Here is a 24,775-nt window from a genome sequence, read left to right as displayed (position 1 = left end):
TTGCGCAAAAATTTCGAAGTAAAGGTTATAATGATAAGCTAACACTTACTGGGTGCTTATCTGCTTTATAAAACTTATGCTGTTTTGTGCTGTTTATACATAAACTTCAAGTCTAGGACTTACGGTCAGGCAAGTGAGGCACTCTGGTGCAAAATTTAAGGGGTGCCCCGAACTTCAGTTATCAAGATAAAGATATATTCAACATTCAAAAATAATATTTTAATACAAAGAAAAATCGTCCAAATACAGCCTGTGGACTGGCTACTTGATGTTGTAAATAAAGTTTTGTTGGCACGAGGGCTGGTATCAGGAGTGAAGGGAGTAGGGTCAGGATATGCAAGGTCAGGGTTTCGTTCTATTTAATATCTTTATATTTTGTTCACCATGGATTGTTTTTGCATTAATTTTGATTTTTCAAAAGTAATGCATGAAGCTATTCTTTATCTTGACTACTGAGCTTCTCAGGGCCTCCTCTAAAATTTTGCACCTGAGGTGTCACCCTAATTCCAGCCCTGAGAGCAACCAAAAAGGGAGGTACTAGTATTGTCTCCATTTTGTAAATGAGGAAAACAAAGCATGGAGAAGTGAAGTGATTTGGCCAAGATCACACAACAGAAAAAGCGGTGGAGGACTTCCGTGGCGGCGCAGTGGTTAATAATCTGCCTGCCCGTGCAGGGGACACGGGTTTGAGCCCTGGTCTGGGAAGATCCCACATGCCTCAGAGCAACTAAGCCCGTGCGCCACAACTACTGAGCCAGCGCACTAGAGCCCACGAGCCACAACTACTGAGCCCGTGTGCCACAACTACTGAAGCCCAAGCGCCTAGAGCCCATGCTCTGCAACAAGAGAAGCCACTGCAGCGAGAAGCCCGCACACTGCAACGAAGAGTAGCCCCTGCTCGCCACAACTAGAGAAAGCCCATACGCAGCAACGAAGACCCAACACAGCCAAAAATAAATAAATTAATTAAAAAAAGAAAAAGAAAAAGAAAAGGCGGTAGAACTGCGATATGAACTCAGGCAGCTTGACTTCAGCTGCTGGGATCTTAAGAGCCATGCAAAGGCCCTGTCTGCTTTCTCTGTTCTGGGAAGAATTGTGGTTGGGGGAACAAGGTCAGCTTTTGGGCAGGCCATTCAATAAGTTTATTATAAAAATAATGGGGGCAGGATATGGACAGCTAGGTTGGTTACTTCTGGGGTCCATCTAGGGTGACCGTGGCACCTAGGGCTTCCCGGAGCTCCTCAGGGGCAAAGACACCCAGCTCTGTGATGATGCCACCAGTGATGAGGTCGTGGGGGGTGACATCAAAGGCAGGATTCCAAACCCCAATTCCTTCAGGGGAGAGGGTGGAGGCAAGAAAGGCAGGTATTAGGCTCATTGAAAGTTCTCAAGCTATTGTCACCTGTCTCACTCACAGTGGTTTTTGGGATTGGGGAATCCTTGAGAATCTAGAGATCCTCACCCCAAAAGTGCATGAAGGCATGGGTTTTGATACCAGTAATGAATTTAGACCCCCTACATTCCTGGATTGTCACTGTCTAAGAAGAAGCCTTCAAAGTCTTATATACATCCACCCACTTGTGCCTGCTCCAGGAATTTCTTTAGGAAACTCCAAGAATCCACCCCAGGGCCTTTGCATGGGCTGTGCCCTCTGCCTGGATGCTTTCCCTCAGATACGCACATGACTTGATGTTTCACTGCCTTCAGGTTTTTTCTCAAATATCACCTTCTCAGTGAGAACTTCTCTGATAACCCTGTCTAATCCACCCCCTGCACAGACACTTCCCATATCCTTCTGTGCCTCATTTATTTCTCCTCAGCCTTTACCCCCTTCTAACATACACTGGAATTTTGTTATTTATCTTGTTTGTTGGCTGTCTCCCCACTGGAATGTCAGCTCTATGAGGGCAGGGACTTTTATGTTTTTTTTCACTCCTGTTGCCCTGGCCCTATCATGTCACCTGGCACTGGCCAGGTGCTCAAAAATATTTGCTGAATGAATAACAATCTCTTACACAAGAGGCTGCAAACTGTTTTCTCTGGTTCACAGTTTTTTAAGACCACTGAATTAGCTGCCAGCTTTCCAAGTGTGGGAGCTTTCAAACATATAACAAACGTAAGGCTTCTCTTGGAAAAATCAGAAGAAAGACCTGTTCTCCTGGGGTCTGCATTCCTGTGATCCGTGGCCAGAACAGAGTATCGGGGTCCCCAGACTGCACCTGGCCCGTGTTACCCAGCTTTCTTGGGGGCAGGGACACGGTGGGTTGTCAACTCTGCTTTCCATGGTCTTATGGGTTTTGATCAGTGCTAAATAATTAAGCCTCCAGGAAAGTAGGGGCACCAAAAAAATCACGAGAAAATATATTTTTTTTCAGAATGAATGTATCTATTTTTATTATCTACCTATCTATATTCTTTTCCATTATGGTTTATCACAGGATATTGAATACAGTTCCCCGTGCTAGACAGTAGCTCCTTGTTGGTTATCCATTTTAAATATAGCAGTGTGTACACGTCAGTCCCAAATTCCCTATCCCTAACTGGTCCTTTTTATAAAAGGTTTTTGATCATACTTGTTACTATTTAACGAGCACTAAGGGCCAGGCACTGTTCTCCACTTCACGTGGGTTAATTACACTGAACCGCCTCGGGTATATGAGGTAGGTCATGAAAACAGCTCATGGGGCTCTTAGGGATGAATTTTAGGCAACCAGGCTACACAGCCAGGCAGTGTGGGGAGGCTGAGAGATATCTGTCTCTTCATAAGCACTCGGCCAGGTGGTACTCTTATTTCTTATTCAGGTGAGAAAACAGAGGTGGAGAAGAGCAAGGCAATGCGCTCAAGGCTTCCCAACTCATTAGCTGTATCTTCTGACCTTGAATCTGACTTCCAAGATGTGTCTGCTCTAAAATATGGCTTGAAGGAGCATCTTATGCCCCAGAAGGCTGATGACACCCCAAATACCACCTGCTGCCTGTGAAGGGGTCAGGGTGCCTCAACAGAGGTGCCCAGGCCTATGGTGCCCCCCTCTGAGCGGATGGCTTACCGGGTGCCGCAATCCTGACCCCACTGACATGGGTCAGCTCCTGGCCAGGACGCTCCTCAATGATGATCTCCCGGCCCGTCTTCAGGTGGAGGTCACATGACGAGCTGGGGGCAGCCACATAGAAGGGGATGCCGTGGTGCTTGGCGGCGATGGCTAGCTGGTAGGTGCCCACCTTGTTGGCCGTGTCGCCATTGGCAACCACGCGGTCGGCTCCCACGACCACAGCTGGGGAATGAGATGCCGGGAGTCACCACCGGGCCCTGGATGCCTGGAGCCCTGCCCACTGGCACCCCCCACCTGCTGACCTGACACTCCATAGTGGGCCATGGCGGCTGCCGCCATGCTGTCGGCGATGAGGGTGGCGGGGATCTTCTCGTAGACGAACTCAAAGGCCGTCAGCCGGGCTCCCTGGTTGTAGGGCCGGGTCTCCGTGCAGAAGGCACACTCCAGACGGCCCAAGCTGTGCAGCGAGCGGATCACACCTGTGGGGCCCAGCCCACCAGGAGGATGAGATGCAAAGGGACAGATGGGCAGGGCAGCCCACTGGTTAGCAGCATGGTTCTCCAAACCATGCAGTCCCACTCCCGGGCCCTTGCAGTGGCTGTTCTCTCTGCCTGGTACAAATGTGTTTAGAGAATGCCTTCTCCGTGAGGTCTTCCGGGATTCCTCCATCTCACAGAGCAACCCTCACACTGCCAACCCCTACTCTTTCTCTTTAGCACTTACCACCTTCAAATGTATCATACGTATTTGTTCTGTTCCTGTGTCTGTTCCTCCTATTTTCCTGCTCCTGATGGCAGAGATTTGATCTACTTTCTCCACTGCTGGGTCCCTAACTCCTAGAACTGTGCTTGGCACACAGTAGGTGCTTAATAAATGTTGAGTGACTGAAAGAATGGATGCATGTATGAATGATGGGGTACACAGGAGATAAGCATTTATTAAGCATAGATATTTGTTGAGTGAATGAATGAATGTCTTGCCATCAGAGCCTCAGTCCCCAGGCCCAAGGGTGGCACCTAGGCAGGTAGGGAAACCTCCTGGAGAATTTAGGATCAGGTGGAATCCGCTGCCTTGAACTCCAGGACCCAGTCCCCCTGGTCCTGGTCACAGCTACCCTAATCTTTCTTTAGGGGGCTACACCCTACTCCTCAGTCCTCTTGGAGTCCACATCCCACCCACTTTCTTTTTTTTAATTTTAATTTAACTTTATTTTTATTTAAAAACTATTTAATTTTTTTTTTGGCTGCACTGCACGGCTTGTGGGATCTCACTTCCCCATCCAGAGACTGAACCTGGGCCACAGCAGTGAAAGTGTTGAGACCTAACCACTGGACTGCCAGGGAACTCCCCCCACCCATTTTCTAGGCACATGGCACAGGCCAGGCCTATCGAGTGACTGATCCTAGATGGACAGATGACTCCATCAGAGCCTCCGAGATACAAGGAGACTTTTCTAACACTGTCGGAATAGAGACCCTAGGCTCTTTTCCTTGTGATCTGAACCCTGGCCGACGAGTGGAGCATGAGGGTGATGCCACCATGGAGGAGGGGAGATCTTAGGGATACGGACAGATGGACCCTGATGCTATGATTTGGGCCTCTGGATCCAGTCATGCCTGAAGCCAACCCCCTGAGTGTTTCTGTACAAAAACTAATCAATTCACATTTTGGGGGGTGTATAAAGTGGTTTGGGTTTCTTTCTCTTGCATCCAAAAAGGGCCCTCCCCTATCCCTGCGGATGCCCACTCACCTAGGGCTGTACCATAGCCAGCAGTGGCCAGTGCACCGGTGTTGCAGTGGGTCAGCACTATCACCTTGCCGCCCTCGGGGGCTGCCCGCTCTAGGAGGTGGCGGGCTCCCAGGTCCCCGATGCTCCGATTGTCCCGGAGGTCTTTTGCCAGCATGTCCTCGGTCCAGCGGATCACTCTGGCGCCGACAAGGGACTCTGAGCACAAGTCACAAGGCTTCAGGGCCCACACCAGCCCCTCCTCCCTGCCCAACACCGCTCTCCTGGAGCTCTCCTGCTGAAAGCCTCTCACAGCTGTGGGTCTGGACCCTTCTGCCACAGCCACCTAACTGTAACTCCATTTGCTCTTGAGACACATTTACTAAGCACCTCCTGTGCGTCAGGGGCTGGGGGACACAGCAGTGAACAAGACAAAAATCTCTGCTCCTCTGGAGCTGACACTGAGGTGGGGGAAGCAGATGATGAACAGACAATAAAGTGAAGGAAAAGGCAGCGGAGTCAGGAGACAGAGGACAGGAATGAGCTGTATTATATGGGGGGTGGGCAAGGCACAAACCTGAAATTTGAAGGAGAGGAGATTAAGTAGATGGATACCTGGCTTGCAGAAATGGTGTGTGCAAAGGCCCTGAGGCAGAAGGGACCCTGGTGGGGGTTAAGGAACATGGAGAGTATCTGTGCAGCAGATGGGGAGGGAGAGAGTGGGAAGAGAGCAGGGAGAGGACGAGGGCTAGAAACAAAATTCTTCAAAAGCAAAAACTAGGTAAATGAGGTGGCACTTAAAAGGGCCTCCAAGGGCAGATAGGGCTGGGGACGTTCAGGGAGGTCAAAGTCAGGGCATTGAGTTCAAGGATCTCGGGGCCAGGCTGCCCGGTGGTGAGTCCCAGCCCTGCCTGTGTGGCACTGGACTAAGAGCACTTTGCCTCAGTTTCCCCATCTGTAACATGGGTCGTTGTGCAAAAAAAAAAAGAATGAATAGTCGCCGGTTAAAGCAGCGCTTGGCACAAGGCCCCTCTACCTCTCTCGGACCGCCTCCTCCGTGGCGCCCTCCCGCTCCGCTTCCTGGGCTGCGAGGTCGGCCAGGTCTCGGGCGGCGCGGGCCATGTTGACGGCGGTGGGCCGGGCGGTGACAAGGAAGCTCAGAGCGTCGCGCACGAAGGCCACGAGCGCGGCAAGTCCGGGTCCCCCGGCGCCCGCCTGCAGCTCCACGGCGAGGCTGAGGCAGCCCACGAGCGCAATGGCTGGGGCGCCGCGCACCTGGTGGGGAAATGGGGGCGTCAGGGACTGCAGGCATGGGAAGCTCCCCACCCCGGTCCCACCGAGCGACCCCACCTTCATAGCGCGGATGGCCTCCCAGGCCTGTTGCACCGAGCCCACCGCCTCATAGCGGCTCTGCTGGGGCAGCAGCAGCTGGTCGAGGATCTGTAGTGAGCCCCGCGAGTAGCGGATCGCCTCCAAAGTCATACTGTTGCAGCCGCGATCACCGCCTTTCCCGGGGCTCAGCTGGCCGCGCGCACCAGAGGCGGGGCCGGAAAGGGCGCAGGAGGCGAGGCCAGGGCCCCAGGGGTGGGACCTCTCCCGGAAGGAGGAGCGTGCGCACATCAACTTCGCTGGCTCCTGGGACCCGCCAACCAGGCGCCGGGTCCTACTTCACCTTCTCCGCCAAACCTGGGCAGTTAGCCGCACCCTCGGAACCAAAATGGTGCCACTATTTATAGGGCAACTATTGCATGCCAAGCCCTGTGTTTGGCGTCTGGCTATAGCAAGACTCCTAAGTGCCAGGTGGGTACCCTCAGGTGCCTGACTTCTTCAGCCAGAGCCAGTGCTGCCTGTGGCCTCACGTAGAGCAAGGCACCAGAAGGGGGTTCTGAGATCCAACAGACTCTTACTGCTGCCTTGAGACCTTCCCATCCCCGCGGGGAGTAAAGGCCTGCGGGCTGGGGGCCACCACTACCTCCGGACAGGGCACATTACAAGTTCAGCAGAATTCAGCCAGAACCTCAGCCCCGAGAGGTCCGTATGTCTGGTTTGTTCACCACTGCATCTCCAGTGGCTAGGATAGCGTCTGGTGCACTGCAAGTGCTCCGTTAATATTTGTGAAATGATCCTTCTCCAGGATTTAGGGGGAGGTGCTGGGCCATGAGTCACCTGGTGGATGCTCAGCTGTTTTTTTGCTCAGTTTACTAGTTTCCTTCGAAGGAAGCAACACGCTGGGGACTCTTTCATGACCCTTCCAGGGTGTCCCCATGGGTGGGGGATAATGAACAGCCCACACCTGTGTGCTCCATCCCCTTCTGCATCCGGCCTGGATCCTGAGCACCCCTGCTGTCCAGTCCCATTTTCATCCTTCATACCCAGCCTGTGCCACCTCCTCCAGGAAGTTGGCACCGATTACAGGCCAGCCTGGGCTACTACCTTTCAACTCTCATCAAGCTGGGCGGGGACCCAGGCTGTGGTCACAGCATCAGCATTGGCTGATGAGATGCTGGGCAAGCTTAGTTGGGTTGCGGGGGGAGGGGTGCAGGCATAGCTCCTGGGCCCATCTAGTAACCTGAGGCAGAGGCAAAGAAGCAGGGTTTTAATGCTGGGAGGTCGGGGGTCCCACAAGGCACAGACACTCTCTCCAGGACCAAATAAATAACAACTCCATTACTGTGAGGAGGTGAGGTCTGGGGAGGGTGGTCACTGAGCTCTCCAAGGGCTGGCGGGTTAAGGGGCTGCAGCCTGTGAGGGGCCTCCTCGGTGGGTCTTGGCCTCCTGAGTGAATCTGGCCCCCAGAATCACTCACTCTCCGAACCGGAGTAGTCAGCCACGAGGGAGGAGCTGAGGCTGCAGGGCTGGGGTGTGTCCTGGGGGTTGGCTGCCTCCTGGGAGGAGCCTGGCAGGGGCTGGGGCCTGTCCTGACAGCTCTCCTCCTGCCCCGGTGGCCTACTGTTCTTGCACGTCTTGGCTGTCTCCTGAGGACAGTCTCTGGGGGATGTGGGCCTGTCCTGGGCGGTCCCCTCTGGCACCCGTGGCTCCCCAGACTTGGGGGTCTCAGCTGTGTGCTGAGGGCTCTCTGGGACCTCCCGGGACCGCCGCCGCACAATGCCCAGGTGCCCCACGGTGATGGGGGAGCCCGTGGGAGCAGATCTGCGGTTCTGGGACAGCTTCTTCAGGACACTGCTGGCTTTGCTGCTGCTGGCGCCAGGTCCCGGGCTGGAGGGGAACCAGGAGCGGCTGATGATCTCTGTCCGCTTGAGTTTCTGCTTGTCCTCATATGCTGGGGATGGGGAGAGGGAGGGGGGAGGAGGAGGTCCAGAGCCGCCCTCTGCCCGAGCAGCCCCCCATCTCCCCCCACCCCGCCCCCCTCGCCCCCTGGCCCCCACGCACAGTCTAGGGTGTGGAACTTGAGCAGGGCGGCCAGCCTGCGGTCATCCTCTGTCTCCGGCACCAGCGGGATGTCCAGGCTTGCCTTGGCCTGCAGGGCCTGGTCCCTCTCTTCCTCCTCCTGCATGGCTTTTTTCTTTTCCTGTGTTGGGGAGAAGGGGTTGGGGAGGGATGGTGGGTGTCAAAGCCGTGCCTCTTTGCCCTCTGAGCTGGAGGGGAGAATCCCTCCAGTGTTCAGGGTCTCAGTTTCCTTCTCTTCAAGCTTATGCGGGGAAAAGGCCTCACACAGTGCTCGGGACACACAATTTGTTCAACAGCGGGAGACACAATCATTAGTATGTGTACCACTGGGTTCTTCACTCATTCATTCTTTCCACAGATATTTACAGAATGTCTTTCTGGTGCCAGGCCTTGTTCTAGACACTAGGGACACAGCAGTGAGCAGACAAAATCTTTTGCCCTGGTGGAGCTGACATTCTAGTGGGTGAGCAAGACAAAGTGGTGAGGAGAGAAAGAATGCTGGGAAGAGGGTAGGAAATAGGCAGCGGGTTCAACTTTAAATGTGGTGTGCATGGTAGAGGGGAGAGTTAGGGACAGTATCCTGAGAAAATCATGTTTGAGAAAAGGTGTCTGAGTGAGGGAGCCATGTGGGTATCTGGTGGAAAAGTGTTCCAAGGTGGAGGGAACAGCCTGTGCAAAGGCCCTGAGGCAGAAGTGTGCTTGCCAGTGAGGCGGCCAATGTGGCTAGAGCAGAATGAGCAAGGGAAAGGTGGAGATGGGGGTAAGGAGGGGAAGGGGCAGATCATTTGGGCCTGGTGGGCCAAGGGGAGGACTCTGGCCATTGGGAGCCACGGAGGGTTTTGAGCATAGCAGGGATGTAATCCCACTCAGGCGCTCACTGGCGCCCCCTGGTGGCTGTGAGGGGAACAGCCTGTGGGACACAGGGCATGAGCCCCTGGGGACCAGGGTGGAGGGACTGTGCTGGTCCAGGCAGGAGATGACGGAAGCTGTGGAAGTGGTCAGAGCCTGCCAGAATTTGCTGACAGATGGGGAGAGGGGAGTGGTGGTTATAACAAGAGGACCCAAGGCTGACTCTGGGCTTTACGGGCTGAGTGTCCGGAAGGACAGAGATGCTTCCATTACTGAGAAGGGGAGGATGCAGGCAGGGCAGGTTAGGGACTGATGGGGCTCCTTGGGATGTTACGTTTGAGGGTCCTTAGACCCCATTCGGGGATGCCCACAAGGCAGGGGACACCAGCTCTGGGCAGAGGCCTGGCCAGAGAGATACACTTTCAGTAACAAATAATTAGCAAGAAAACCCACAATTTTACTCCTAATAATAACAACCACAGGATGATCAGAAAAGGTGATGTGTTTGCAGGCTCCAGGGGTGTAAGCTGCCCCACAAAGCGAGGCAAGAGGCAAAAGTTCTCATGTTCCCAAAGGACGTTCCACTGCCCTGTCGGATGCCCGCGAGGGTAAAAAACCCATTTCTATTATACTCCTCTGACCCCAACCCCCACTCCCTGTGACTTAGCTCCACTGAGTATTTTTGGCACAATTGTAGTAGCCATTGTGTCACTGACAGCAACGCCCTAGGGTGTCCTCCAGCTACGACCCTGTGCCCCTGGGGTCGGGAGTCTGCGTTTGCACCTGCGCCCTCAGTGGCTCTACAAGCAGGTACAGGTGTCTGGCCCAAGCATTTACATGTTGAGATAGGCATTATACATTTTATAGGTAATTTCCTTTTTTATCTCTAGGGATTTGACTCTAGGGATGATTTTGGAAATTACGTGGGGGTGGGTTGTCAAACTATGGATTTTGTTTCAGGACAGCTGAGTGGGCCCATGAAATATGTTAGGAGCTGATCAGTGCCCTCGTGGGCCTCTGCCTGCCCCGGCCACGGGGGAGTGTCGGGACTCACTTGGGCCCCAGCTTGAGGATTTCTTCCCTTTGAGAGTCTGCTGTGAGGGCCAGAGTCCCCAGGGGAAGGGGCCACATGCTTAATAGTAGCTGCTGGGCTAGATGCCTCCCGTGGGTGCTGTGATGTGGGGATGTGGTGGCGAATGGGGAAACCGCGGGTGAAATGACCTGCCTATAGCTAGGATGTGGTAGGGAGTGGGCTGGACCCGGGTCTCAGCCTGCTTTTTGTTCTCCTTGCTGCACTGCTGGTGATGCCAGGCCACCCCCGCCTGCCCGGGGTCCTGACCCCGGGCCGGAGCCCTGCTCACCCGGAACCTTTTCCGCAGCATGCTGTTGAGGGCGAAGTCGTCCTTCCAGGCGCTCTGGGCCTCCTGGATGTGGCTCAGGGTGGGGAGGGCCTTCTTGAGCGTGCTCCGGTCGGCCTCACCGTGCTCCAGTCGGAACATGGCATCTGTCTCCAGCTTCTGCTTCTTCTCGTGCTCTGCGAGAGAGAGAGCGGGGCTGGGCCTTCAGGGCCCTGGCTCGGGGCTGGGCTCAGGGCTGGCAGTGGGCTCGGAGCCCACGCTGGGCGCTCACCTGTCGTCAGCACCTGCTCGTTGTCTGCCATGTCCCAGCGCTCCTCCTTGCGCTGGGCGCCGCTCACGATCACATAGTCGCAGTTGGCGGGGTCTGTCTGCATCTCGATGTAGTTGACGCAGAGGTGGCATTTCATTCGGAACCTGGCAGGGCGGAGGGTGATGGGTTAGAGTCAGGGCACTGTGGCCCGCTTCCTTCCATCCGTGCGCGTCATCAACTAGTGTTCACGGAGCACCTGCTACATGCTGGGCTCCATGTCCGGGGGACAGCCGTGGGTGAGACAGATATGGTTCCTTCACCCCGGCACTGACCTTCTGTCTGGAGTTTGTTCACTTGTTCATCCATCCATTCATTTGTTTGTTCGTTCATTCATTCAACAAACCCTCCTGAGGGGACGGAGCAGAGCCTGCGGGGCCTTGTGGGCCACGGGGAGGACTCAGGCTTTTACTCTGAAGAAGGTGGGAACCATGAAGGGTTCTAGGCAGGATGTGCCCTGACTGACAGACCATGATGGTTTCCAGGAGACCCCCAGGGAATAATCATCAGGCAGAGGGTAGAAACCTCCCTCTGACTCAGACTCCTTTGTAGCCCCCTCACCCTGCGGCCCACCAGGCTGCCTCTACCTGTAGATCGGGGTCGTGTAGTAATTGCCAACCTTCTTCTTTTCTGCATTGTAACGAACACCTAGGAGGAGAGGGAGAGAATGAGGCTAGGGCTCAGGCCACCCTCAGCGTCTTTTCCTGGGGTGGGGAGCAGATGGGGGTGGTATTTTACTCCCCTGCAGGGGAGACACCTCTGGAGGACACTGAAATTCAAGCACAAAAGAGCCATGTCTAGGCTGCGGGATGGGTGCTCAGGCCACAGAGGAGGGTGGGCTGGATGGAGCCAGAGGGCCTGGGTTCAAACCCTGGTGCCACCCCACCGGCTGTGCGACCTTAGGCCAGCTGCCCTGGCCGTCTGGCCTCAGGTTCCCCATCGATTGGATAGGGATGCCTATGACGCCTACCGCACAGGGCTGGTGTGAGAACTGCAGAGGCTATTAATACACACGGATCGCTTAACACTGGGCCAGGTGCTCAGCAAGCATGCAAGAAGGGTTGGCTTTTGGGAATTCCCTCCCTGTCGGTCCAGTGGTTAGGACTCCGTGCTTTCACTGCCGGGGCCCAGGTTCAATCCCTGGTCGGGGAACTAAAATCCCACAAACCGTGGGGTGCGGCCAAAAAAAAGGTTGGCTTTTATTATTTTTCTAGAGAATCCAGGTGTTTTGTTCCTTTTTCACTAATTAGATGGTATATTCTTGACTCTTATCTTGCTTACTGAGTGAAAAAAGCTTAAACTAGAAAAACAGAGCTTGGGGGGGTTGGTGGTGCGGCCTGGCCGGCTGTTCCTTTTCTGGGGGGCTGCTTCTGTTCACGGCCCTGAGGTTGACCCATGTGCGGTGTCAGGCTGCGCCCTGCTCTTTGTCACCTGAACGCCTGGAGGCCTTTGGGGCAGATGCCCCTTGCTGGGTCTGATCAGGGGGATGTGTTGGGGGGAGTCATCCCACTTCAGCAGTGGGGTGGCCTAGCCCCTCTTTCTTGCACTAGACCCTCCTGCCGAGAGCTGCCGGCTCCTGTTCACAGAGCGAGCTGCTGCCCTGGGCCAGGCGCCCTGGGAAGGGCGGAGTATCCCTGTACTATAGTGGAGGGAATGGAAGCCAGGAGGGTCGAGTCACCTGCCGCAGGCCTCAGGGCTGCTGAGCAGGGCCGCGGACCCATGTCTGTCCATCCATCTGCGCACCTGTGGGCACGATCGGGGTCTGAATGCTCACGGTAACAGTAAGGGTAGTGGCAGCAGCAGGTTGAGTTTACGAGCCCTCGCACATGCCACATGCTGTGCACTAAGCACTTTATTTTTTATTTATTTTTGGCGACGCTGTGCGGCTTCTGGGATCTTAGTTCCCCAACCAGGGATCGAACCCACGCCCCCTGCAGTGGAAAGTGCAGAGTCCTAACCACTGGACCGCCAGGGAATTCCTTGCACTAAGCACTTTATATGCCACACAGGCGGGCACTCATACCACCTGAATTTCACAGATGGGTAAATCGAGGCGCATGGTGGCTCAGTTGCCTGCCAAGGGTCACCAGCTAGAAAGTGGCAGAGATGGGATTTGAACCCAGAGCCTCCTAACCGCTCTGCCATGAGGCACCCACAGCCCACCAGGCACTTGAGCCCACTGTCCCCTACTCGACTCCCGATCGGGACCCCCACGGAGACGGTCTCTCACGGTGCCCAGCAGTTAAGGGGCTCGCTGGCCGTGGGGCTGAATGGTGGGGGTCAGGGTGGGGAGCAGGGGAGCGGGCGGAAGCTCACCCATGCCGATGTGGTTCTTGCAGCCGTCACACCAGATGTTATACGGCATCTCAAATCTACACAAACAGAGAACAGCTCATTTGTCCCCGTCCACGTGGGCTCTCCCAGGATCTCCAGGTCAGCGACTCTGGCTGCAGTCACATTGCAAAGGGCGTGCAAGTGGGAGGGTAAAGAACGGTGGTCATTCCTGCAACCAGGCCAGGCCCATCACGTGGCTCTCTGGCCAGCTGACCCAGTCTGGGCGAGCGTCTCTGCTGGGTGCTGCCCTGTCTTCCATATCCCACCACGTCAGCTACACAAGTTTCCAAGCAGAGGAGGAAGCGGGCTTCAGGGAGCACTGGTGTTTGATTCCAGTTTAGCTAAGCTGTTGTAGTGACACCGGATTTTTTTGTTTTTAATACATTTATTTATTTACTTTTAGCTGCATTGGGTCTTCGTTGCTGCGCGTGGGCTTTCTCTAGTTGCGGCGAGTGGGGGCCACTCTTCATTGTGGTGCGCGGGCTTCTCACTGCGGTGGCTCCTCTCGTTGCCAAGCACAGGCTCTAGAGCACAGGCTCAGTAGTTATGGCTCACGGGCTTAGCTGCTCTGCGGCATGTGGGATCTTCCCGGACCAGGGCTTGAACCCGGGTCCCCTGCATTGGCAGGTGGATTCTTAACCACTGCGCCACCAGGGAAGTCCCTGGGTTTCTTTTATCCAGTTCTGTTTGCAACGTGCAATTCTGGTAAATTTCCATTAACAGCAGTAATGGAGCTTCTCTTTTAAAACAGAACTATTAAGTAATGAATAATGAGGTGAATTTAAGACACTGTACAGATGAGATGAGGGCTTGGCAAACAGAAGGCAGGGTGGGTGGCTGGCTCTGGAGTGTGGAGGCATGGCGGGAGTTGGAGGTGACCTTCAGCTCTGTGACTCTTGGGGCCACTGCTGAGATTTGCATCTTGACTACTTTTCCACAGATGTTCCTGCCTCTGACGGTTTTGTCACTGGATGCTCTGCTCAGGCCCAGGGCGGACCCCAGAGGCTGAGGGCAGAGTTCATGAGGCAGAGAAGGAGGCAGAGACGGGCTCCTTCTGGGGCGACACAAGCTGGCTTCTGCTTCCGGCCACGGCTGACCCACAGGGTGCTGGCCAGAAATACGAGGAGAACCCCGGAATAGCCATCGTGCTGGCTTGACTGCAGCAATGGCTGTGATTCTTTATCCTCCCCATGTCCGTGCCCTTTGCAAGATCACTCTGCAGCCATTCCTGTCAAGAGGTGGAGTGTGTTGCCCACCCCCTCCCTGCATCATGCCTTGCTTTGGGGAATCAATGAGACAGAAGTGACAGGGTACCAGCTCAGGGTCTCTGCCTCAAGAAGCCTTGCATGCCTCTGCTGGCTCTCTTTTGGAACCCGGCTGCTGCTGTGTGAACAAGCCCAGATTAGCCGGCTGGAGGATGAGACTTGGAACACAGCCCAGTCATACCAACCAAAGCCATGCTGGACCAGCCAGTCCCCAGCCAGGCAACCCCTCAAACATGTGAGACAGCCCAGCCCAGGTCAGCCAAGACCAGCCAAGGGCAGCAGAGGCATCCAGCTGAGCTGCAGACTCGTGAACAACACGAGTGCTTAACATGTGCTTATCGTTTTGTTACGCAGCAATGGCTGACTGATACAGCAACTTTCTGCTTTATGGAATTAAGACCCTGCAGCACTGGGCAAAATCAGGGAGTGCTGAACGCTCCTTGAGGTTGACACCAGGTGGCACAAAGGGCAGGGGTCCTCAGGTGATGCCAGGGCCTTACCTGATGATGAGGATGCCCTGGGACAGCTTCCGAGCCCGCTCCCGAAGAGGGTGGCTGTTATGGTATCTGTTGAGTGAGCCATGCTGTGTGGAAAGGAAGAGGGAGCAGATTAGCACTGCTGAGCTGGGGGAGCTCAGGCCCTCTCTCTCAGGCCGCGAGAGGCCTCATTCTTATGTCCTGCTGGGAGTGTTAACAGCAAAATGGGAGGCACTTAGGCTTTGGTGAAGCAAGTGGGCTTGGAATCAGGAAAACAGGAGTCTGCATCTTACCTCTCCCATTTAGGAGCTAAAAGAGCTGTGTGACCCTGGGCAGTGACCTCACCTTTTGCCTTCCACAGCCCTATGAGTAAACTGGGGACGAGGATCATAATTACCTCCAGGTGTTGTGGGATCAGGTGAGATGACAAGACCAGCAAACCTCTGCTGGGTACTTTAAGTGTGTCATCTCACTTTAATCCCTCAACGTTTCTGGGAGGTCACGTTGTTTTGTTTCCCCTTTGGACCTATGGGGAGACTCTGGTGTAGAAAGACCGAGTCATGTGCAGGGGACCACATAGCTGGGACATGCTGATTCATTTACTAGCCCCTTACTGAGCGCCCACAGTGTGGGGACACAGATGCAAATGAGACAGATGAACATCCCTGCCCTTGAGGCGCGGACGTTCTAGAGGGGGAGATGGGGGGCTTCCCTGGGGGCGCAGTGGTTAGGAATCCACCTGCCAATGCGGGGCACACGGGTTCAGGCCCTGGTCTGGGAAGATCCCACATGCCGCAGAGCAACTATGCCCGTGCGCCACAACTACTGAGCCTGCGCTCTAGAGCCTGCGAGCCACAACTACTGAGGCCCACACGCCTAGAGTCCATGCTCCGCAACAAGAGAAGCCACCGCAAAGAGAGGCCCACACGCTGCAACAAAGAGTACCTCCCGCTCGCTGCAACTAGAGAAAGCCCGCGTGCAGCAACGGAAACCCAATGCAGCCAAAAATAAAGAAATAAAATAAATAAATAGAGGGGGAGATGGATAATATGCAAATAAATGGGTGACGCATCGAGGAGTTAAGAAGGCTACGGAGAGAAATAAAGCACTAGGTCATGCAATAGAGAATGAGAGGGTGGTCAGGGGGCCCTCTGTGAGGAGAGACCTAAAGGAAGGAAAGGAGTCTTGGGGTCAGAGGGAGGGAGAGGTTCCAGGCAGAGGGAACAATGAGGAGGCCAGACGAGCTGGAGCTGGGAGGGTGAGGGGATCTGACCCAGAGGCCGTGTGTGGGACCTCATCCTGGACTCCACTGGAAACACACCACACCTGACACTGGGCATGCTGGTGTTTACATGGGTCATTGACCAGGGTCACACTGACCACCTGGGAGGGAAGGCTGCCCCAAGACTCAGGTGACAAGCGCAAGGCAGGGAGACCTTGGGGGCCGCCCGGGCTTCTGCAGCTGTGGTTCTGACTCCAGGAGGGGATGAAGAGCGTGGGGCCCCTACCCGGCGGGGTCGCTATGCTATCGTGGACACGGAGAAGGAAGCCTGCCCCTTACCTTTGTAGGGTTGAAATCCGGAGGGTAGTACTTGTTTACGCCTTTCCTTTCACCCTGGAAAGCAGAAGAGAGACGTTGAGTCAGAGAGGGTCCTACAGGAGACCTACTTGTGCAGCCTTGAGGGGCAAGACCTGGACAAGGAAGACAGGGATATCCTGGAGGATGGCCCAGGGCTCCGTGTCCCATCGAGGACTGGTGACTTGGGGGAGAAAGCCCCACCGTTGGGAATTCCCCGGCGGTCCACTGGTTAGGACTCAGCGCTTTTACTGCCGTGGCCTGGGTTCAATCCCCGGTCAGGGAACTAAGATCCGGCAAGCTGAGCGGCTCAGCCAGAGAAAAACAAACAAACAAACAAAACCCACTGTTGTCGCTGTGGAAAATTCCGCCAAGGGTTAGGCTCTCCTAGAGCAATGGCTTTCACAGTTATTTTGGGACCGTGACTTAAGGTAAGACATATTTAACCCCAAATACACAAGCACAGGTTTCAGGAAAGAATGCTCACCCAGCTGTGAATCTCTCTTTTAAATGCTGACAGCCAACTGCTGAATTGACTTATTGACTTAACGATCCACTGAAGCAGTGGGTCTCAAACTTGGCTGCATGTTACAACTACCCGAGGAGTTTCTAAAATACTGATGCCTGGGACCCACGCCCAGAGGTTCTCCTGACAGAGGACCTGCTCTAGGGCATGGTGCCTGGACACAGGGCTTTTCCAAAGCAACCCCGGAAAACACGTGTGTATACACGTCCCTGTACATACAGGTCCATTCACAATAGCCAAATGGTGGAAACAACCCAAGTGTCCATCAGTGGATGAAAGGATAAACAAAACGTGGTCCATCCATATCATGGGATATTATTCAGCCATAAAAAGGAAGGAAGCTCTGATATATGCTGTAACGTGGGTAAACCCCAAAAAAATCATGCTAAGTGAAAGAAGCTGGATACAAAGGGACACATGGTACATGATTCCATTGATATGAAATGTCCAGAACGGACAAATCTACAGAGGCAGGAAGCAGACTGGTGGTTGCCAGGGGCTGGGGTGGGGGAACGGGAGTGACTGCTATTGGGTATAGGGTTTCCTTTTGGGGTGACGGAAATGTTCTGGAACTAGACAGAGGTGGTCATTGCAAAATATTGTGAATGTACTAAATGCCACTGAATCATACGTTTTAAAATGTTAGTTTTATGTTATGTGAATTCCACCTCATTAAGAAAAAAAAAACAGGAAAAAAAAGAAAAAATCTCCCTGGGTGATTTTAGTATACAGCAAAGTTTGAAAACCACTGCACCCGAAGACCATGATCCAGAGCTTGAAAATACCTGAGAGCCTGGGGTCAGGGGTGGGGAAGGAGACTTTTAGGGGAGGGAAAGGGCTATTCAGGGGACCCCTTCCCTTCACCTAAAGATCAGAAGAGAAACCCAATGAGCACAGCCTGTCTACTCACCATCTTGGAAGCTGCCTACTGGTCCTCAGCCGCCACTCAGCCAATCTGAAAAGACGACGAGACACTGCTTTGCCGACTCACTGCCCAGTGCCAGCCTCCTGGACAGCCTGGCAGACAGTCGCGGCTTCTCTGTGAAGATGCGGTGGGCTGTGCGTGGTGGTGGTGGCGGCTCAGATGATCCTGTCCGCAGGTGTAGGAGGCATCCAAGGAGCAGCGTTTGTCTGTCTGGAAAGGGAGTGTCCTGTCCACTCTCCATCCAACATATATTTCCCAGCTGACACTTCTCATCCCTCCATGGCCCCCATCATCGCTCACCTGGACGAGTACAGTCACCGCCTCCCTAGGCTCCTGGCTCTGCCCTTGACTCTCACGGTCTGTTCTCCTCGTAAGGGCTAGAAGGATCTGTGAAAATATAAATCTGAACTATCACTTTCCTGCTTAAACCCCTCCAGTGATTCCCATCGCTTTGAGAATCAAGTCAAACCCCTCCCCATGGCCTATGGGGCCCCTGCCTGCCTCTCCGAGCCCACCTTTTACCCCTCTCCCTCTCCCTCACTGTTTCAGTCACACTGGCTTCCTGGCTGCCTTCGAAAGCTAAGCAGGTGCAGGCCAACTGCCTTGAATGCTGCTAAACACCTACAATACACAGGATAACACCCACAAGTGTTGTCACAGGTCTCAGCTCAAACATCACCTCTGTCAGAGGCCTCATCTGATCACCTGATCTAAAGTCACTTCTTCCCTGGAGCTTCCACCACATCACCCTGTGTCTGTTTACTTGTTTACAGCCTGTCTCCTCCGCCAGGTGCCACTGTGCTACGTCTCCGGCACCCAGGACAGCTCCTGATAAATGCTGACTTCATCAACCTCTGATAACTGACTGAGGTTCCATAAGACTCAGTGTGGGTGACACAGAGACACTGGGAATTTGGGGTTAGCAGATGCAAACTATTACATATAGAATGGATAAACAACAAGGTCCTACTGTATAGCACAGAGAACTATATTCAATAGTCTAAGATAAACCATAATGGAAAAGAATATTAAAAAAAGAACATATATATATATGTTTAACTGAATCACTTTGCTGAACAGCAGTAATTAACACAACATTTTATGTTTTTTTTTTTGTGTGTGTGTGTGGTACACGGGCCTCTCACTGCTGTGGCCTCTCCCGTTGCGGAGCACAGGCTCTGGATGCGCAGGCTCAGTGGCCATGGCACACGGGCCCAGCCGCTCCACAGCATGTGGGATCTTCCCGGACCGGGGCACGAACCCGTGTCCCCTGCATCGGCAGGCGGACTCTCAACCACTGCGCCACCAGGGAAGCCCTAACACAACATTTTAAATCAACTGTATTTCAATTAAAAAAAAATAAAAAAAAAAGAGAGACACTATGAGGGACTAAAGCGTAGTCCAGAATGGGGACTGGCAGATTTTCTCGATTGAGGGCCAGAATTTCTGTCCCAACAGCTCAACTTGGCTCAACTCTGCTGTCACTGCTAGAAAGCAGCCATAGACAATATGTAAATGAACGGGTGTGGCTGCATTCCAACAAAACTTTATTTGTGGACCCTGAAATTTCAATTTCACATGATTGCCACATGTCACAAAATATTATTCTCCTTTTGATTTCTTCCCAACAATTTAAGAAGTTAAATCCTTTCTTTGCTGGTGGGCTGTACAAAATCACGCAGTGGTCTGCTTTTGGCCTGTGAGTGTAGTTTGCTGGCTCCTTGTGCTCGAGTCAGGATGTCTCTGTTTCTGCAAACTTAGCTGCGCGCTCTCTAATAGTTACTGTGTCCTACCTGCTGCACAGAGTCCAACATCATTGCCCCATTTACTCTATACTATGTTAGTATTATCTCCAGTTGACGAATGAGGATGTGGGAGCTTAAGTAACTTGCCAGGGGTCAGAAGCTGATAGGAAGGCAGAGCCAGGGTGCAAAGCCCCAGATATAAAGTGTTCCACCATCCCCCCAAACTCCTCTCCACCTCGGATCCTCCACCTGTAAAGTGTGCCCCTGGACCAGATTTTCTTAAAGTCACTTCCAAAGTAAAAATGCTTTTGCCAACAAAATAGCTAAGTGCCCACCCAAGCTTTGGGGGCACAGTTCCCTGGGCTGGAATCCCTGCTCCATTCCTCACTAGCTGGGTAACCTTGGCCAATGTCTGAGCCTCCCTGAGCTTATATTTCCTCACCTGTAAAGAGTGGATGACGGCAAGAGGACTTTCTGGAGTTGCTGTAAATGAAATAACATACAAACATGGGTAATGCTTGCACAGAGTAAGTACTCCACTTACAGGAGTTGGGGGTCTTACCGTGGTTTTATCACCCCAGTGAGTGGTACTGGTGGGGCTACAGGGTGGATGTATAGAAATCTCTGGTCCTTGGTGTTGAGAATAATGATAAACCCCACTGGCTCAGGGCATAATGCTTGGGCTTGGATCCCGACTCTGCTTTGCTTGCTAGCGGCTTGACTTTGGGCAAACTGCTTCTCTCTCTGAGCCTGTTATCTTATTTGTAATATGGGGTTTATACAAGTATCAACCTGATGAGGTTGCTGTCAAGACTCAGTGAGTTAAAGTATCTGGAAGAGCGCCTGATGCTGAGTTAAACGTTTGTAGTTCTGATTATTTCTCATGCCAAACCGTTTTACAAGCATCATTTAAAAAAATCTTCACCAAGACCCAAAGAAATACGGGCTTACTGTCCCATTTTCCAGATGAGGAAAACCTGAAGAGGTATAATATGGGCTAGGGTCAGGTCTGGGGTCGCAGCTAGGGCCCGGGGTTTTGTGTCGGGGGTCGCGGCTGGGGGGCGGGCAGCTCCGAGCATCGGGCCCACGTTCCCAGAGCCCCGCGGCCCCCGGCGCGTTCGACCCCATAGGGCGGCTCCGAGGCCGGGTGAAGCAGTGGACGGACCCCCAGCCGTACCGGGCCTAGCCGCCCCTCTGCCCGCCTGCACTTACCTGCCCTCCTCCTGACGTCACTCCGCGCCCGTCCCGGAAGTCCCTGCTGGGCGCGTAAGGGGGCGTGGCGCACTCCCCGCGTGACAGGGACGCCTGCGCGAGGCGGGGCGAGGCGGCAGCGCAGCGCTGACTGGCTGAATGTCGAACACGCCGCTCGCTCACAGCCGCCGGAGTGGACCAATCCGGGCCTGCCCTTCCCAACTGCGCGCACTACACAATGCCCCTCCCTCGGCCCCGCCCACTTTGCCTGACCCAATCCGAGGACCGCCTTTCTGATGATGCTCTGCAGAGAGCGGGATTTCGCCAGCTGAAGCGGTGGAAACGAACTCCAGCTCCTGGGCCAAATCAAACCAGCCCCTTGTGTTTGAATGGCTAGCGAGTTAACAAATGTTTTTAAATTTTTAAATGGTTGGGGGGGGAATCAAAAGAATAACATTTTATGACTTGTGAAAATCAAATGAAGTTCAAATTTTAGTGTCCGTGTATAAAATTTTATTGGAATCCATCTGCGCCCACTCATTTACCTGTCTGTAGCTGCTTTCCCACTACAGTGGCAGAATTGAATGGTTGTCACAGAGCGCCTATGGCTCATGGAACCTGAAAATGTACTGTCTGGCCGTTTACAGAAGTGGGTCAGCCCTTGTCTTAGAACCTTCAGATCAGCTTGATTTTGCCTTCTGCACAGGGCAATGGCTTTTGAATGTACTTTTGTGCCTTGTAGAGTTTAGCAAAATCTGTTTGTTTGTTTGTTCGCTCAACAGCTGTTTACTAGGTGCCTGCTATATGTCAGGCCGTGGGGATTATGGAGCAAAGGACACACCCTTTTCTCACTGATGAGGCTGGCATGTCAACTGGAAATTTATCGAAGACAGTGTGAAAAATGATGACACTGGTACTGCTACGATTGCTACTATTACTATACTATTTGGTGCCAGGCCCTGTTCTAAAGCTCTCATAAGTCAGATCTCGTGTAATCATAGTGCTGCCTATGGAGTGCTCACTACTCCACAGACATCATTCACCAGTGCTCACTATTCACATGAATCACCTCGGAATGCTGATTCCAGGAGATGGATACTCTATCATTTTCATTTTACAAATGAAGAGACAGGCCCAGAGAGATTAAGCAATTGGCCCAAGGTCACACAGCTAGTGAAAGGTGGAGGATTTGTCTTACATCTGCTGACACTAAACCTTGTTTCTTTAACCTCTGAGCTATACTGCTTTGGGTTGTATGCATTAAACATAAGGGCTGTGGGAACCAGGAGGAATCTTTAACGAGGGTCGGGTGTTTGGGAGCGGGCACAAGTGAGGGTGAGCAAGACCCCTGTGATGGGTGACACCGGAGCTGGATAAAGAGAAGCCAGGCAGAGGAAGGGGGGGCGGGCAGGGCAGAGGAATGCTCACAGATCCTGAGGAACAAGATGGAGCTGCACTCAAACCCCAGTAATCTTGCTTGCTACCTCTGAATTTTGGTTGAGTCCTTGTCTTGCACCTGAAAGAAGAGCTAGTGACTGAAAAGCCACAAAATACTCCCTTGTGAGTAATATTTTGGTGAGAAGTGTGAGAGCCCTGGGCTTTCAAGGAACGTGTAGAGCTTCACTCTTTTTTTAAAAGAATCCTTTATTTATTTTTAATTTATTTTTGGCTGTGTTGGGTCTTTGTGGCTGTGCATGGGCTTTCTCTAATTGCAGCGAGTGGAGGCTACTCTTCGTTGAGGTGCACGGGCTTCTCAGGGCAGTGGCTTCTCTTGTTGCGGAGCACAGGCTCTAGGCGCACGGGCTTCAGTAGTTGTGGTGCATGGGCTCAGTAGTCATGGCTCGTGAACTTAGTTGCTCCACAGAATATGGGATCTTCCCAGACGAGGGCTTGAACCCGTGTCCCCTACATTGGCAGGTGGATTCTTAACCACTGCACCACTAGGGAAGTCCCGAGCCTCACTCTTATTACTCAAACACAGCTCAGGTGATGGAAACAAACGTCAGCCTGGGATACGAAGAGACTGTCTATAAAGATGCCAAGCGCAAGGCAGTTCCCGTGGGACCAAGGGAACTGGCTCAGGGAGAGGAAGACAATTAGACAGGCCGGGCAGGGTGACAGAAAGGGACCTGGATTCTAGCTCTTGGGGACCCTGACCAAGTCACATCACTTCTGTCTGCTTACCTGTAAAGTGGGATATCTCAGCCCTGCCCATGGGAACAAATGCAGTAAATGCCTACCAATGCATTTGTAAAACAGTTTGAAGAGGAAGAGAGAAGCCAGTGGGCCGGGAAGGGCGTTCCAAGATCATGGCGTATCTTTGGGGGACAAGAGCAGAATGACCAAGGAGGAGGAGACCACTAAGCACCAGGAAGTTCTTTACATAAAACTGAAACCCACTTCCCTGCTATTGGCACCCACTATGTGGCCCTATTCCTAACTTTGGGGGCCACAGAGGACCGACCCCTCTTCCACGTGCCAGCCCTCCAGCTCCCTTCCACCTCTAAGAGTCTGTGGTTCAAGCCTACCTCTGTCTTCATGCCCCAATCACCAACCAGCTCAGAAAGCAGGCCCAATAGGTTAGACATTTTATATTTAATCTGTGACTGTGACCAAAACTATTTGGGGTGCCTGTCCAGCCCCCACCCCTACCTTTGTGTGAGAACATCCAACCTCCAGAGGGTGCTGCAGCATTTCTACTTATGGCCCATCTTTGGCCACAGCTGATTGGATCAGGGGTATAGATTTAACCCAAGTTGGGCCAATGGGATTTTCTCCTGGCAATTTACAACTGGGATCCAGACATGCACAGGAATCTGCTTGTGGCTTAATCTGAGGACATAGAACTTTGGGACTTAGTGGGAAGCCATCTTTAGCCACGTGCAGAGAAAAGCAGAGATGAAAACCATGTGGTGAGAAAGAGAGAGAGAAAGAAATCGAGATAAAGAGGGAAAGAGAGAGAAAGAGAAAGGAATAGAGAGGCAGAGAAAGAAATAGAAAAACTTTCCTTATCCCTGGAGACCTTTCAGTTCTTAAGTGGCTTGATATATCCCTGTATCCCTAAAATAAACTCTCCTCTTTGACTAAGCTAATCTGAACAAGTTTCTCTTTCTTGCAAGCAAAAGAACTTTAACAATGTCTGTGTCTAAGATGCAGTGTTGGTATGTGGAATTTACAAACTCCAGATCGTTCACCTCATTTTTTGTGAAAACTGACACCAAGACTAGGGGGCCTCAAACAATTCATTCTATAGATAGAACTGCAAAGTATGAAATAGCTATAGAATGATAAAAATGAAGTCCAAACCAAATTAATCATCTTTTACAAGTGAGCACTGAAGCTGGTCAATAATGCAAGCTCTCTGATTATGGAAAACAAGGTAACAGGATCTGAAATTCAGGGGGCTACAAAACCAGGACGATGGATCTTTGTGCAACCTACTGCTCTGGGTCTCTTAACATGAAGCTGTGCTTGCAGGTTACTTAACACATTTCCCAGGAGTATCAGAGTTCCAGATTTGGTGGTTGAGGGGGTCTGAGTCCAGAGAGAAAATGAAAGGCAGAATCAAGAACTCGACAAAAGGAAGCTTGACACATTTTCAAATCAACTGCAGACAAAACAGAAAACTCAATGACAGGCCTATATATCTGCCTCTGTCAGATCCTGATGAGATCAGGACAACACTTGGGTTTCTCGGACAAATCCTCTTCCCGGTGCAAGCTGGAAGACAGAGAGGACAGGGCCAGCTCCTACGTGGGCCACTCCTCCAGTGGCCAGGCTCTGAGCACACAGGGCACCCAGGGAACCTTGGTGTCCTTGTCATGATCCTGTAACTCCACAGGAAGGGGCAGGAGAGGACCTGCAAAACGAGCAAGTTCAGTGCCACACCTCCAATTGTTAGCTACGGCACCTGGCTTATTCTGCAGTTAAATTCTTTGGGGGAAACAAAAATATGGAAAAGGAACATCTGACAGGTAAACAAGGTCTTCCTGTATAGCACAGGGAACTATATATATTCAATATTGTGAGATAAACCATA

General features: G+C 52.8%; 2 protein-coding genes across 5 annotated transcripts; both read right to left on the bottom strand.

Moving 5' to 3' along the window:
• Positions 1-49: 49 nt before the first annotated feature.
• MRI1 (methylthioribose-1-phosphate isomerase 1) lies at positions 50-6,817 on the bottom strand. The gene is made up of 6 exons (XM_060144989.1): positions 6,127-6,817; positions 5,813-6,051; positions 4,801-4,976; positions 3,353-3,529; positions 3,048-3,272; positions 50-1,332 (listed from the first exon to the last, which is right to left on the bottom strand). The coding sequence occupies exons 1-6, from the start codon at positions 6,394-6,396 to the stop codon at positions 1,187-1,189; spliced, it is 1,233 nt and encodes a 410-aa protein (XP_060000972.1). The 5' UTR covers positions 6,397-6,817; the 3' UTR covers positions 50-1,186.
• A 540-nt stretch (positions 6,818-7,357) lies between these two features.
• On the bottom strand, positions 7,358-20,806 carry YJU2B (YJU2 splicing factor homolog B). Of its 4 annotated transcripts, none has more exons than XM_060144986.1 (12): positions 20,758-20,806; positions 19,988-20,028; positions 18,101-18,187; positions 17,786-18,010; positions 16,335-16,388; positions 14,798-14,880; positions 13,015-13,070; positions 11,286-11,346; positions 10,663-10,805; positions 10,395-10,567; positions 8,167-8,305; positions 7,358-8,056 (listed from the first exon to the last, which is right to left on the bottom strand). In XM_060144986.1, exons 4-12 carry the CDS (start codon positions 17,786-17,788, stop codon positions 7,575-7,577), a joined length of 1,194 nt encoding a protein of 397 aa, XP_060000969.1. In that variant the 5' UTR covers positions 17,789-18,010; positions 18,101-18,187; positions 19,988-20,028; positions 20,758-20,806; the 3' UTR covers positions 7,358-7,574. The 4 variants fall into 4 exon arrangements, with proteins under 4 accessions (XP_060000969.1, XP_060000970.1, XP_060000971.1 ...); XM_060144987.1 differs by having other exon boundaries at positions 17,786-18,006; XM_060144988.1 differs by lacking the exon at positions 13,015-13,070.
• Between the last annotated feature and the right edge of the window lie 3,969 nt (positions 20,807-24,775).

The sequence above is a fragment of the Lagenorhynchus albirostris genome, chromosome 3 (genome assembly GCF_949774975.1).
Source record: "Lagenorhynchus albirostris chromosome 3, mLagAlb1.1, whole genome shotgun sequence".
Taxonomy (NCBI): domain Eukaryota; kingdom Metazoa; phylum Chordata; class Mammalia; order Artiodactyla; family Delphinidae; genus Lagenorhynchus; species Lagenorhynchus albirostris.
The sequence above is the reverse complement of the archived record's forward strand: the minus strand, read 5'-3'. Positions and strand labels throughout refer to the sequence as shown.

Bases quoted from the DNA above. Each gene is read 5' to 3' on its own strand.
- YJU2B (XM_060144985.1), bottom strand. From the start codon at position 16,520: ATGGGACACGGAGCCCTGGGCCATCCTCCAGGATATCCCTGTCTTCCT. The intron at 10,806-11,285 runs GTAGAGGCAGCC...CCGCCCTGCCAG, and splicing joins TACACGACCCCGATCTACAG to GTTCCGAATGAAATGCCACC. The intron at 10,568-10,662 runs GTGAGCGCCCAG...TCTCTCTCGCAG, and splicing joins CGAGCAGGTGCTGACGACAG to AGCACGAGAAGAAGCAGAAG.
- MRI1 (XM_060144989.1), bottom strand. From the start codon at position 6,396: ATGTGCGCACGCTCCTCCTTCCGGGAGAGGTCCCACCCCTGGGGCCCT. The intron at 6,052-6,126 runs GTGGGGTCGCTC...TTTCCCCACCAG, and splicing joins AGGCCATCCGCGCTATGAAG to GTGCGCGGCGCCCCAGCCAT. The intron at 3,530-4,800 runs GTGAGTGGGCAT...TGGGCCCCACAG, and splicing joins TGGCTATGGTACAGCCCTAG to GTGTGATCCGCTCGCTGCAC.